The sequence below is a fragment of the Carcharhinus amblyrhynchos genome, chromosome 21 (assembly GCF_965287045.1).
Source record: "Carcharhinus amblyrhynchos chromosome 21, sCarAmb.v2.hapA, whole genome shotgun sequence".
Classification (NCBI taxonomy): Eukaryota; Metazoa; Chordata; class Chondrichthyes; order Carcharhiniformes; family Carcharhinidae; genus Carcharhinus; species Carcharhinus amblyrhynchos.
In genome coordinates this window covers 45,785,027-45,799,756 of record NC_137344.1, presented here as the reverse complement: position 1 = coordinate 45,799,756, position 14,730 = coordinate 45,785,027, and the positions used below count along the sequence as shown (strand labels likewise).

Genomic DNA, 14,730 nt, shown 5'->3' with positions numbered 1-14,730 from the left:
TTCCTTTGTATTTTTCTGAAACTTATTTGCAGATTCTGAACCTTTGTGTTTCTGGTTTCTGGGTGTCTTTTCTGCTCATTTCCCAGGGTTTGAAAATCTGCTTTTTTCTGCACTGTTGTACAACCATGGTTCATGGTTAAGGACAGTAGTCTTCATTTTTGTCTGTTTCTGTGAAAGACCTTCAAACTAATATTGCCCTAGTTCTTAAAAGGGCCCATTTTTTAGCACATTGTCAACCAATGATCATCTGTTAAACATCTTGTACATTTCTGTAATGAGCAACTCAACTCATCTGAGGGAAATAATGGATTCTAAGTAATTAGTAGTGGTGTGACTTTTCAATTCTTGGTACCCACAGAAAGACACGAATCTTTACTTTTGATTTAAATTCTTCATAGGACAGTTTAGCTAGCTGCCTTATGCAAAATAAATTTAGCAAAGAACTCATGAGGCACAGTAATTGTCTTAAACACAGTTGTGCTTTCAACTGCTGGGTGGATTAGCAGGATACTGTGGAGGATTTTGAGTGTTTTCTCTGTTTTAATGAATTCAATTTTAATAACAACACCAGGCATCAAAGAAAGATTTTAAAATTAATCTTCAGTTCCATCTGGAAGGCTGAAATTTTTTTAGATAGTCTCAGGTTCCCCAAGCACTCAGTTCCTATACAACATCAGTTGGTGTTTTTAACTTTGATATTTCTACATCACAGATGTAGATCTTTGGTCTTTCTATATACAACTTTATCCATCCTCACAAATTTTGGAGCTAAGTCCAATGTTCTTCCTGTCTTCTTTCTGCAACTTGTTCCAATTACTTTTACATTTGATGTCTTGCATTGAATCTTTTACTTGTGTTTCATCAGCTTTCTCTTATAGAACCACAGAATCCCTACAGTGCAGAATAAGACCATCTGCCCCATTGAATTTACACTGACTCTGAAAGATTATTCCACCCAGGCCCTTTCCTCCGTCCTAGACCTACAGCCGTGCACGTACCATGGCTAATTCCCCCTAGCCGACAGATCTTGGGACACCAAGGAACAATTTAGCATGGCCAATCCATTTAACCTGCAAGTCTTTGGACTGTGAGAGGAAACCAGGGCGCCTAGAGAAAACCCATATAGACATAGGGAAAAGGTGCAAACTCCACAGAAAGTCTCCCAAGGCCAGAATTGAACACAGGTCCCTGGTGCTGTGAACCACTGTGCCATTGTGCTGTCCACTTTAGGTGGGCCAAAATGCTACCTTGAGGAATAGAGACATTGAAGACAATCAGGATGAAATTGTTCTTCACAACAAAACTAAAGAGGTCAAAAGCGAGATGGTCAGTCTGTTTTACATTGTGCCCAATTCTGTTTTGAAGTCCGTAGAAAAGAAGGTCAAGCCTGGTATAAAACAGCCTTCCAATTTGCCATAAGCATGTTTCACGCTATTGCACATGACCCTTGCTGAACGCTACAAATGGATATTATTAAAGGACCTTTGGGAGTGGGGGAGAGCTGGCCATCAGTGGCTACATGCACTGCCCAGTGAAATATTCCAGCCAGCTAGGTTCCAGGTTCACTCCGTGACCAAAGCTGAGATGGCAAATTTCAGCCGAGATCAAGTTAGGAATGTTCCCCAGGGTGAGACAAAGGAAAAGTCAACTAACATTCCCACTGCTAGTTATCACCCTTCATCCTGTGTACCTGCCTCCTTCCTACTACATCAAAGAATAGGGAGAAAATTCAGCTAACAAAAAGAGAGCACTCCATTCACCAGGTTGATAATGAACCTTCAACATAATACATGCAGAGCATCACTTGGCTTTTGTGATCAAGTGGATAACATTAATATAATAATCCCTTTAATTGTGAAGATCAGATGGCACAATGGGATTAGCATGTTGCCCTTCACTAGTGAGACCAGACAAACTTGATGGGATGAAAGTGTCCTCTCTCTCTGCTAGGTACAAATGTTTTACATGAAATATTGCTTCTGATCAGTCTGACTCTGAATGGGCATGGGCATCTTTGGGCGTTAATTAACAATGGTCTTCATAAAGGCCAGTGTAAGTGGGGACATGGATAAGTTCACACAGGAGCTGTTAGGGTGGTCTGGTGAGTTTGGAATTGAGGTATATTCTTGAGACAGAATGGGGAGAGTCTTAGTCTGCATCCAAACATGCCACTCCTCATTAGTGCAATCGTACTCTACAGTAGTGACATCCTTTGTCAGAGAGTCATAGAGCTTTACAACACAAAACAAGGCTCTTCAGCCCATCGTGTCTGCACTGACCATCAAGCACCCATCTATTCTAATCCCATTTTCCCGCACTTAGTCTGTAGCCTTGTATACTTTGGTGTTTCAAAGTATTCACCATTTGCTTTGATCATTGCAGAAAAAAAACACCCTGCTAAAACCAATGAGCAGAGCCGAAGTCTAATAGCTAAATGTGACACAAACGTTTATCCTCCATTTATTCTGATACTTTTTACGTTTCCTCCTTCAGCCAGAAGAGCTGACGAATGCCCTGGAGATCAGCAATATTGTCTTCACCAGCCTGTTTGCATTGGAAATGCTTTTAAAGATTCTGGTATATGGGCCATTTGGATACATCAAGAACCCTTACAACATTTTCGATGGAATCATTGTAGTCATCAGGTAAATTGTCATTAGTAAATGCAAAATGATTTCATTAGACAGTAAAATATCAAACACAGGAATTTTTTTTAAAAAAGTTTTAAAAATAATATGGACTATTGATCTATCATCACTATCATCCAATTTATATTAATGCACAAAGGCAAAACGTATCACCTTGTCTTTTTTTTTGTGTGAACTTCATTCCCCTCTCCATTTTTCTCATCTTGCACATTCCTTTCCACTCTTTGTGTCATGAAGTCCAAATAATGCCACCCCTTTAGATAATCATGAGTGAAAGTTCCGGTCATGAGCATCACATCAGATTCTCTTTCAACTGGTGGGATCTTGTGGGGGCAGCAGGGGTCTCAGCCACAGCCTGTAGAGCTGGCAAGAGCCATGCATCACTTCTTTTTGAGAAAACAGGTCAGCAGTAGGCCTTCCCTTGGGATCCAGGGGTCCCAGCAGTGGAGACCTGCCAAGGATTGCCTGTCAGTTAGAAGTTGGCAGCTCCTTTATAGTCAGCAGCGTCACAGGGGAGGTGGTAATTTTTGCCAACACAACACCCTGACAAAGGCTCCAATCTAGCAGGTATCCAAACACAGGTGAATGATGTGGTGAGGGAGGTGTGGAGTGGTGAGGTGGTTTGGCAGCAAGGGCAGAGGGGTTGTTTTCAGCAAGTCCCCCTTTCCTGATGCCAGGACATTCAATCAGGTGTGGAGTGCCTTTGAACGAGGGATATCCCCTCCAACAGGAGCCCGCAAGAAAACATGTCACAGTTCTAGCATGGCAAGCCTCTGCCTCACCACTGCTGGGTGGCATAGGGTGAGGCTCTTAAATCTGTCCATAAGCTGTGCCATTGCGGATTTAATTAGGGCAGAGGCAGTCAGGTGGTGGAGTTGCCACATACCACCCTCTTTCACAATTAAATACCAGCCCCTCACCCCAGCATCCCCCAGCCCCTCTCCACCATCCCGCCATGGGGAATGTAAGAGAATCTGTCCAAAATATTTTTCCCTCTGTTGAATCTTCAATCACTAACTCCAAATTGACAAGCTAATGTGATTCTGATTAGATGCCACAAAATACTGTAAATCAAGAGCAACGCAGGAATGGTGTGTGCTTTGCATGACACTGAATCTTAACTATCTACCAATACGATGGCTGGGATTTTATCACCTCACTTGACTGAAACAAGAAATTCCTGTCCAAGGCCAATGGAGATTTCCGCTGTCAGACCCTCGCCTGCTCTGATTCCATGGAGGGCAAGGTGGTGGTGTTCCAGCGTATATGTCTTATAAATTTATATAATTGTGTTTTGTTTCTACTTGCTTTTCAATTAAACTTATTATCATTATTATATTGTGAGAAGCAAGGGACCATATTGGAAATCAGTCACGAGATGAGGGAGGGTTACATAGAAACATAGATCAGTACAGCACAGTACAGGCCCTTTGGTCCTCAGTGTTGTGCCGAGCTATGTCCAAACCCAATATCAAGCTATCCCCTCCCTATAATTCTGGTGTGTTCCATGTGCCTATCCAATAACCACTTGAAAGTTCCTGAAGTGTCCGACTCTACTATCACAACAGGCAGTCTTATTTCACACCCCAACCACTCTCTGAGTAAAGAATCTATCTTGGACATCCTTCCTATATCTCCCACCATGAACCTTATAGTTATGCCCCCTAGTAACAGCTACATCACCCAGGGAAATAGTCTCTGCACATCCAGTCTATCAATCCTTCTCATCATCTTATAAATCTCCATTAAGCTGCCTCTCATCCTCCTCCGCTCCAAAGAGAAAAGTCCCAGCTCCCTCAACCTTTCCTCATAAGACCTACCCTCCAAACCAGGCAGCATCCTGGTAAATCTCTGCATTCTCTCCAATGCTTCCACAGCCTTCTTATAGTGAGGTGACCAGAACTGAACACAATATTCCAAATGTAGTCTCACCAGCGTCCGGTATAGTTGCAGCATAATCCCACATCTCTTAAACGCAAACCCCCTGTTAATAAACACTAACACACGATAAGCTTTCTTCACGGCTCTATCCACTTAAATGGCAGCCTTCAGAGATCTGTAGATAAGAACCCCAAGATCTCTCTCTGTTCTCCACATTCCTTAGAACCCTGCTGTTGACCCTGTAATCCACATTCAAGTTTGTCCTACCAAAATGAGTCAGCTCACACTTATCAGGGTTAAACTCCATCTGCCACTTTTCAGCCCAGCTCTGCATCCTGTCAATGTCTCTTTGCAGCCTGCAAGAGCCCTCCACCTCATTCACTACTCCACCAATCTTGGTGTCGTCAGCAAATTTACTAACCCACCCTTCAGCCCCTTCTTCCAAGTCATTGATAAAAATCACAAATAGCAGAGGACCCAACACTGACCCCTGTGGTACACTGCTGGTAACTGGCCTCCAGTCTGAAAATTTTCCCTCCACCACCACCCTCTGTCTTCTCCAAGACAGCCAGTTACTTACCCAGTTGGCCAAATTTCCTTCTATCCCATACCTACTTATCTCCTTCATGAGCCTACCATGGGAAACCTTATCAAACGTCTTACTAAAATCCATGTATATGACTTCAACAGCTCTACCTTCGTCTACGCTCTTAGTTACCTCCTCAAAGAAGTCAGTCAAACTTGTGAGGCAGGACTTAGCCCTCACAAAACCATGCTGACTATCCCGGACTAAACTGCACCTTTCCAAATGTTCATAAATCCTATCTCTCAGGACCCTTTCCGTTAACTTACTGACCACCGAAGTAAGACTAACTGGTCTATAATTACTAGGGCCATTCTTATTTCCTTTCTTGAAAAGAGGAACAACATTTGCCACTTCCAGTTCTCTGGCACTATCCCTGTGGACAGTGAGGACCCAACGATCAAAGCTAAAGGCTCCGCAATCTCATCCCTTGCCTCCCAAAGTATCCTAGGAAGTATCCTATCTGGCCCAGGGGACCTTTCCACCCCCAGGTTTTTCAAAACTGCTAATACATCTTCCCTCAGAACATCTACCTCCTCCATCCTATCAGCCTGTATCACACACTCATCCTCAAAAACATGGCCCCTCTCCTTATTGAACACTGAAGAAAAGTATTCATTGAATGCCTCACCTATCTCTTCTGACTCCATGCACAAGTTCCCACTACTATCCTTGACTGGCCCTAACCTCACCCTGGTCATTCTTTTATTTCTCATAAAAGAGTAAAAAGCCTTGGGGTTTTCTTTTATCCAACCTGCCAAGGACTTCTCGTGCCCCCTCCTAGCTCTCCTGAGCCCTTTCTTTAACTCATTCCTAGCTACCTTGTAACACTCAAGCGACCCAACCGAACCTTGTTTTTTCATCCTTATCAAGAGTTTATTGTTTCGGTAAAGGGAACCCTTACAGGACCAATGATGTCACATGCCGAGTGTTATGACGGCAGCTTCACCAAATAATGACTTTTTGTCAAATTAGATCAATTTCTCTTCCTGCAATCATCCCACTTGTGGTTTTAATTAATCCCATTTCAAAAACAGCTCCATAGTTCATCGTGAGTTAGATTGCCCTTCCTGCCCATTCTGGACATTGCATCGGAGAGTGTGACTTTCTGAAGTAAGCCCCAATTTTCTCCTGCATCTGTTGAGATTTCTGCTTGTTGTGAAGTTCAAGAGTTGAATAATATTTAATTCCAAACTCTCTCACTAATTTGTCCTGCTTGTCACTGCTCCCCAGTGTCTGGGAAATTGTAGGTCAGCAGGGTGGAGGCCTCTCGGTGCTACGTACCTTCCGGCTGATGCGAGTGCTAAAGTTGGTACGGTTTATGCCAGCCCTGCAGCGCCAACTGGTGGTCCTGATGAAGACAATGGACAATGTTGCGACCTTCTGTATGCTGCTGATGCTCTTCATCTTCATCTTCAGGTGAGTGGGAAGCAATGTCCCCCATTCCTCACACAATAACTCAAGAGTCTATGTGCATCTGGGCTGCAAAGCATCACTGGGGGAACAGGGTAGTGAGGAAAATCAGAATCTAAGAACTAGGAGCAGGAGTAGGCCATTCAGCCCATCGAGCCTGTTCCACTATTCAATACGATTTCGGCCTCATCTCCACCTTCCTGCCCACTCACCATAACCCTTCATCCTGCTATTAATTGACACCTATCTATCTGTCCCTTAAATTTGTTTAGTGTTTGGCGTTCTCTGCACTCTGGAGTAAAGAATTTCACAGATTCGCAACTCTTTCAGTGAAGTAATTCCTCCTCATTTCTGCCTTAACCTAAAACTATGGCCTTGCATACTAGAATGACCAACAAGGGAAAACATCCGCTTTATGTCTACCCTGCCAATCTCCTTTAGCATCTTATAAATCTCAATTAGATCTCCTCTTATTCTTCTAAACTCCAGCAACTAAAAGCCTAAACTGCTCGGTCTCTCTCCAAAGACAAGCCCTTCATCCCTGGAATCAATCTAGTGAACCTTCTCTCAACCACCTTTAATACATTTACATCCTTCCTTAAGTAAGGAGACCAAGACTGTGAGCAATACTCCAGATGCAATCTTACTGATACCCTATCAGATGGGGGCGTTATCACCACTGACAGAGTCTGCCTGAATTTCCTCCTGTCTGAATCAATGGACAGAAAATTGGGGCAGGTTCCCTTCCAGACATGCAGTCCTCCCTGCCTCATGTTCTTCTCCATGTTCTACCCAGATTATGCTTTATGCCAGGCCCATTCACTCATAAACTGAAAGTAATTGTCAAATTGGTTCAATAAGCAGCCCTTTTCTCGTGTAGTATAAATTATGATTGTTGGAAATTTGGCATTCTTCTATTTGTCTTGATGAATGCAAGACATAAAGCTTCTGCAGCATCTCTATTTTCAGTTATATTCAAATAAGTTGATCTTCCATATCCATAATTTATTTCCACTTTGTAAGCAAACTCTTTAAGTCTTCATATTTCATGCAACGGAATAGATTGAAGTAAATTCACCACCGACTTTAACTCACTGAAAACCCATTCATTCACTTACAGTGTTAAAATAAGGCCCAAAGGTTCGGATGCAAATTCATCAGGATGATTTTTGTTTGAGAGACGGGCATCACAGAGCAGAACACAGTCAATGTTGAAAGGTTTACGTAGGGAGCACACTTACAGAAGTATATCAACCACTCCTCAAGTCTGATCTACCATTCAATTAGATCATGGTGGATTTGCCTCCAAGCTCCATTTAACTGCCTTGTTTGCATATCCTTTATTAAAAATCTATCAAACCTCAGTTTAAATGTCATTTGTAGAACAGAATATAGGATTATCCTGAAGTAAATTGAGAGAGGGCAATATATTTTGGTTGTGATTATCATGGGATTAAAGAACAGCTTCTGTTTTCCCTATTCATTCATGGGATGTGAGTGTCATTGCCTGGGCCTTCCCGAATTGCCCTAGACCAGAGGACATTTAAGAGTCAGCCACTTTGTTGTGGGCCTGGAGTCACACTTATCCCAGACCAGGTAAGAATGGAAGATTTTCTTCCCCAAAGGCCATTGTTTCTAGAACAATCAACAATGGTTTTAGTGGTCATCAAATTTTTATTGAATTCAGATTTCATTATCTGCCGTGTTGGGATTCAAATCCAGGTCCCCAGACCTTTCCCCTGGGACCCTGGATTACTAGGCCAGTGGAAATATCACTATGCCAGCAGCTCCCTTAAATGTGAGGAGGCAGTGGTATCATCACTAGATGAATAATCCATAGTCCCAGGATCTAGGGACCCAGATTCAAATCCCACCATGGCAGATGGTGAAGTTTGAGTTCAATAAAATTTGGAATTAAAAGTCTAATGATGACCATGAGACTCATCTGGTTCCCTAATGTCCTTCAGGGAAGGAAATCATCTACCCTTACCTAGGCTGGCCTATATGTGACTCCGAGTCCATAGCAATGTGGTTGACACTCAGCACTCAGATACCTCCTGAAATGGGGAGCAGTTTAGGGATGGGCAATGAATGCTGGGCCCAGCCAACAACTATTCCATAACATTATGGTTTTTTTTAAATAATGATGTAGAGACAACAAAGGAATTGTTGAAGGGTAATGTGGATTTTTCCTAGGAGATTCTCAAGGAGAAAGATGGATTGGGAGTAAATATAGGACAGGGGTACATTTGCAAGTATCAATCTTCAGAATGGTGGAAAGAAAATATTATTTGCATCCCAAAGTCAATTGAAGCAGTTTTGAACTGATGTTTGTAGTCACTATTATAATGTAATTAATTAGCAGCCCAATTTGCATAGAGCAAGGTTCCACAATTAGCATTGTGAGAAAGACCAGGTAGTCAGTTTTAGTGATAGAGACAGGGGATAATTATAGGTCAGAAAACCAGGGATGGTACTATCATAAGATAATTTATGTGCAACTGGAAGAATGGACGCAACCTCAAATTTAATGTCTTAACCGAAACACAGCATCACCAGCAACGTAGCACTCACTCAGTCCAGCACTGTACTGGTGTTCAAGTTTCTGGAGTGGGATTTGAACCTTCAGACTCAGAGGCAAGAGTGCTATAAAAATTTCCCATTCAGCACCCTAAGAATAAATTCACCTCAATGGCACCCAACTATCCCAAAATCACTACTTCCTTGGTCTGACATCTCCCCCATGAGGTGCCTAAATGTGAAAATGTGTTTTAATTCTTTCTTAGGATGTGGAGATTGCTAGCAAGCCAATATTTATTGCCCATCTTCAATTGCCCTTAAACTGAGTGGTTGGCTAGGCCATTTCAGAGAGCAGTTACATGTCAACCACATTGCTGTGAGTCTGGCATCACACAAAGGCCAAACTTCCTCGCTTAGAAGGTATTGGTGATTGTCATTTTTTTGAAAATCAATGATAGTTTCATGGTCACCATTCCTGAGACTAGCTTTATAATTCGAGGATTTTATTAGCTAAATTTAAATTCCACCAGCCACTCTGGTGGAATTTGAACCCATCCCTTGAGAGCATTATAAAAAGCAAGATATTGTAGGTGCTGGAATCTGTAACAATAGAGAATGCTAGAAAAATGCAACAGGTCTAACAACATCCAGAGGGGTAGAAAACAGAGCCAATGTCTCGAGCTTATTTGATTCTTCATCAGTTCTGAAAAGTCAAACAGACTCCAGGCGTTAGCTCTGTTTTCTATCCCCCAGATGCTGCTGGACCTGCTAGGTTTTTCAAGCATTCTCTGTTCTTGTCCCTGGAGTGATAGCTGAGGTCCCTGGATCACCAGTCCAGTGACATTAGTACAGATCCACCATCTCTCCTTAAAATAGCTCATCCTATTCCAAGATTGCTTCCTGTGACAGATTACAGGATCGATCCAATAGTCAACTGGGAAAAATACATGACGGCTCAGAACCTCTGTTGGAAGAACCTACATGAAGTAAATGGGATTTGGGAAGGCACCGGAATGAGCTATGTAAAGTATCAGCTTTTTAATGTTGCCACCGTTGCCAATAATCCCACAGTGTCTTTTAAATCCTGTAATTAAACACCCTTTAACTCCAGTAATTATGTTATTCTGTTTCCCCTTACAGTATTCTGGGAATGCATCTTTTTGGCTGCAAGTTTGCATCAGAGAAAGAAGGCGACACTCTCCCTGACAGAAAGAACTTTGACTCACTTCTTTGGGCTATTGTAACTGTCTTCCAGGTATAAAACGTTATACTCAACCTTCAGTAATCACTGGGAAGAGTTCGACTGAGCGTGGCGCACAATTATGAGCATCGCACTTTAGGAGGGAGGTTGAAATATTGAGGAAGGCACAGTGGAGATTTATGAGAATCATGGGGTGAAGAGCTTGAGTTTTTTGGCAGAGAAACAATAGAAACTGATTGTTCTCCTTAGAACAGAGGAAGTTCACAGGAGATTTCATCGAGGTACTCAATATTTTGAAGGGTTTTAGTAATAAGGTGAAACTGTCCACACTGCCAGGTGGGTCAGGAGCTGAGGAGACATATTTAAGAGAATTGGTAAATGAACCAGCCAGGTGGTGAGGAGATATTCTGCACTGAGTTTTATTGATTTGGAATGATTTAAACAGATTCAGTAATAACTTTCAGAAGTGTTATGATGGTTCATCAGTAGAACTCCCTGTAGGCCTCATAGAATACGAGATCCCCTATTAGGTGAGTGGAAGCTCACCCAATGGGAAAGGAGCAGCGAAGAGATTTAAAACCAGCTGGCGCCACTCAGGCCAGCAGTTGATGAGGCTGACCTGTACTCTGGAGCCGCTAAGCGGCACTTTGAGCACTTTGTAAATAGATGGTAATGGTGATGAAAGACTTGCCTCAATGAGATTATTACAAAAAGGATATTGCATATATAATTAAAGGTGAAATGCTTTCAAGGTCATGGGAAAAGAACAGAGCTATGGGATTAATTGGATAATTATTTTAATGGGCCAGTACAAACACAACGGGTGAATGGCCTTCTCCTGTGCTGAATCAGTCTAGGATTTTAATAAAGTCTCCAGGGTTTAAGTGGACAAGAAGTTTCTTAATCTCCCACCAAGCATTGCTGCAGAAATCTCCATTTTTGCTAATAATTTTTTTATGTCGATGATTTGAAAAATATCATTGTTTTCTTTCTTCGTAATATTCTTCCTGGGCTACATACAGTATGAGAGATGTGAAAGAGTAACTCTCAATTTTAGAGTGTGACAGAGATGACAGAACAATTGTCACATCACTTCAGGATGCCCGTATAGGCCTGATTTTCCTCGCCCTTCTGTGCTTATGTCCTTGGACCCTTCTCAACAACTCCTCTGGTTAGCACAGCTGATGTTGAAAAGTTAGCATGTGAAACATTACAGCATGGTACTAATCCCTTTCCAGTAAGAATTGGCCTGGATTTACTAGAGGGAGGTGGAAGGCTCATTGCTAATTGATTGATGAAGCATTCCAAGTACAACTGTTAATTATGTGCATAATACTCTGAGTTGGACAAGCTTGATTTCCTCTCGGAGCTCAGTCGTAATAGTCACACTATGACACTGGCATCAATGCAGGAATTCAGCTAGTTTCCAGTTTTTGGAACAATGCACATCTGTACTTGATTTTAACATTCTCATCTTTGTGTTCAGGCCATTATGTGATATCTCACCATCACTAAAACATCCTTCAGACCATCAGTCTCTGCGATCTCTGCACTCCTCCAGTTATGACCTCTTGCATATCCCTGTTTTCAACAGTTCATCATTGCTGACCTTGCCTTCAATTACCTAGACCATAAACTCAGGCATTCCCTCCCTAAACCTTTCCATCTCTCTACCTCACTGTCCTCATTTATCTTGATTGTCTTTCACTAAACCTTTGATCATAGATCCCTATAGAGCAGAAGTAGGCCATGCGGCCCATCAAGTCTGCTCTCCAACAGACCATCCCATCCAAACCCTAACCCCATGTATTTACCCCATTAATCATCCTAACCTACACATCCTGGGACACTAAGGGGCAATTTAGCATGGCCAATCCGCCTAACCTGCAAATCTTTGGCCTGTGGGAGGAAACAGAAGGAAACCCATGCAGACATGGGGAGAACATGCAAACTCTACACAGACAGACAGTCACCCAAGATTGGAATTGAACCTGTGATGCAGCAGTGCTAACCACTGTGCCAGTGGTTAGCTGTCCTAATTTCTTATTTCGTAGCTTGGTGTCAAATTTTGTTAGATAACACTGCCTCGAATGTTTTTACTGATTTAAAGGTAATATATAAATGCTGAATGTTATTGCATATTTCTTCTCATTTGTGAAAAATTAGCCCCTTCCATGAACAAATATTATTATGGTTGTAATGAATACCTCATTAAATAAGTACAGTACCCCATCTTGATTAATATTGTGACAATGTTCAGAATTCTCCGACCTCACCAATGGCTGGGATTCTCCAGTCTGCTGCAATGAATGGAGATTTGGCTGAGCTCCAAATTCTATGTTCTCACTGGCAGTGGTGATAGGACTTGCGAGATCAAGGAATTCCAGCCAATGTGTTTCTCTAGTGATTATTCTGTTACGTGCAATTGCATGCAGCAGATACATTAAAACTTTGAAAGGCTTCTTAGGTGGACTAGTCATGATGTAAAGATGTCAGCGTTGGACTGGGGTGGGCACAGTAAGAAGTCTCACAACACCAGGTTAAAGTCCAACAGGTTTATTTGGTAGCATGGGCTTTCGGAGCTCTGCTCCTTCGCATTCCAACCATTATCTTGCAAACTAAGTATGTGCCTATTCATGCCCTGTTTGTGCACCCAACTCTTCACTCCGAAAGCTCACGCTACCAAATAAACCTGTTGGACTTTAACCTGGTGTTGTGAGATTTCCTGCTGTACATGGACTAGTTCCAGCAGACATTTACGCATTTCCATCTGAATACTGTGTTCAGTGGATGAGGGGAGAATAACTGGAGGCTATCGCAGCTATGAACTTTGTTTTGGGCAATAATCAAAGTTCAACATCAACTGTACAATCCCTCAAGAGTGATGTGAAAACAAGCAGCTTTATACGTCTCTACATCAGCCAACTAAGAAGAAGCCTTCCAGGAGCAAAAGTAATGGATCTAAGGAGTGAAGTATATGCAGTTATCTATAGAAATCTACTTGATGTAACTACGTTTCAATTTCATAAGTTGTAAAGCAATGGAAAATTGCCGACTTTGTTTCCGTACAACAACCTGGCCTAAGACTCATGTGGCAATGACTTTTGGCAGAGCTGCTAGATGTTATTGCAGTTGGATCACAAAGTTGCTTTGCGTTTTAGAAATATTTTGCCAACTTTGAGCCAGCCTGTCGCCTTTTGACCTATGGATTGTCCCCAGTAGAAGAATGTAGTAAACAAGTCGACTATACAACAACACTTTAATTTACATAGTGCCTTTAACATTGTAAAATGCCCCAAGGCACTTCACCAGAGCTATGACTTGTTTCGGTAGAACTGGTGCACAGATGGTGACAATATTGCTCTGTAGAGCTGCCAATCTCCCACAAGCAAGAAGTAGAATCAAGTCATTTTTAAAAATCATTTCTCAAAGGAAAAGATTTCCATTTGCCTTCATTTTCCATCAGCCACCTGCCAGCGAATCACTTTTCATCCATTTCTAAAAATTGCTGGTCAATTAAACCCTATGCAATACCCTGGATCCATCATTCTCAAAATCAGGGAGTTTATACAGTGAAAATTGGCAAGATTTAATCATGAAACACTCCTGTACTTTCCAATGTAGTTGATAATGGCCCTCGTCCAGCATTAATAGCTACTTGGATCTAAACACTGACTCCCACGATCACCTGAATCAGCAAAGGACCAGCTGGCATTCCTGACGACCATACAATCCGCACCCATAAGAGTTTTTTTTGTTGTAAGGATGCCAAGCACAATGTAGAACAGTTGGAGCAGGTCTGAAACAGGAAGCTGCTAACTTGCATTGGCATCCCACTTACCCAGTCAAAAGTTTTTTCTGGGCAAGTGGGTCAGGTTTGGCAACAAATTCTGGCCAAGCACCTAGACGCTGGCATCAGCTGCCAAGCAGGACTTAATAAAAGTAATGCTGCTACACCGGCCACAAAACAGAACTGACTTGGGATGTTCACGGAGGCTTATCACCAAAGAGTCTAAGTATGTCAGTGCTCACAGTAAGTGGCCTCACATCATTAGGTTAAAGTCCAACAGATTTATTTGGTAGCACAAGACTTTGGAGCGTTGTTAATGGTGGCATCGTGGTATTGTTATTGGACTAGTAATCTGGGGTTTGCATCCCACCATGGCAAATGGTGAAATTTAAATTCAATAAAAATATGAAATTAAAAGTCTAATCGTGACCACAAAACAATTATCAATTGTCGTAAAAACCCTGGTTCACTTATGTCCTTTAAGGAAGGAAATCTGCTGTCCTCATCTAGCCTGGCCTACGTGTGACTCCAGATCCATAACAGTGTGGCTGACTCTTAGGTTCCCCTGAGATATGATGAACTGAGGACCAGTTGTATAGTGCAATTTGAAACTTATTTGAGTAATTTCATTTTAAAGGCAATTATGAATGGGTCACAAGTGCTGGCTCAGCCAGCAATGCCCACATCCTTTGAA

The 14,730-nt window shown here is 42.1% G+C and overlaps 1 protein-coding gene across 1 annotated transcript in view; it reads left to right on the top strand.

Annotated features, from left to right (window-relative positions):
• Positions 1-14,730, top strand: part of LOC145356398 (voltage-dependent T-type calcium channel subunit alpha-1G-like) — a 313,384-nt gene that overhangs the window by 135,742 nt on the left and 162,912 nt on the right. The window contains exons 9-11 of the mRNA XM_080209098.1: positions 2,494-2,645; positions 6,346-6,531; positions 10,186-10,300. Of these exons, the coding sequence (XP_080065224.1) occupies positions 2,494-2,645; positions 6,346-6,531; positions 10,186-10,300 (453 nt within the window). The remainder of the gene's footprint in view (positions 1-2,493; positions 2,646-6,345; positions 6,532-10,185; positions 10,301-14,730) is intronic.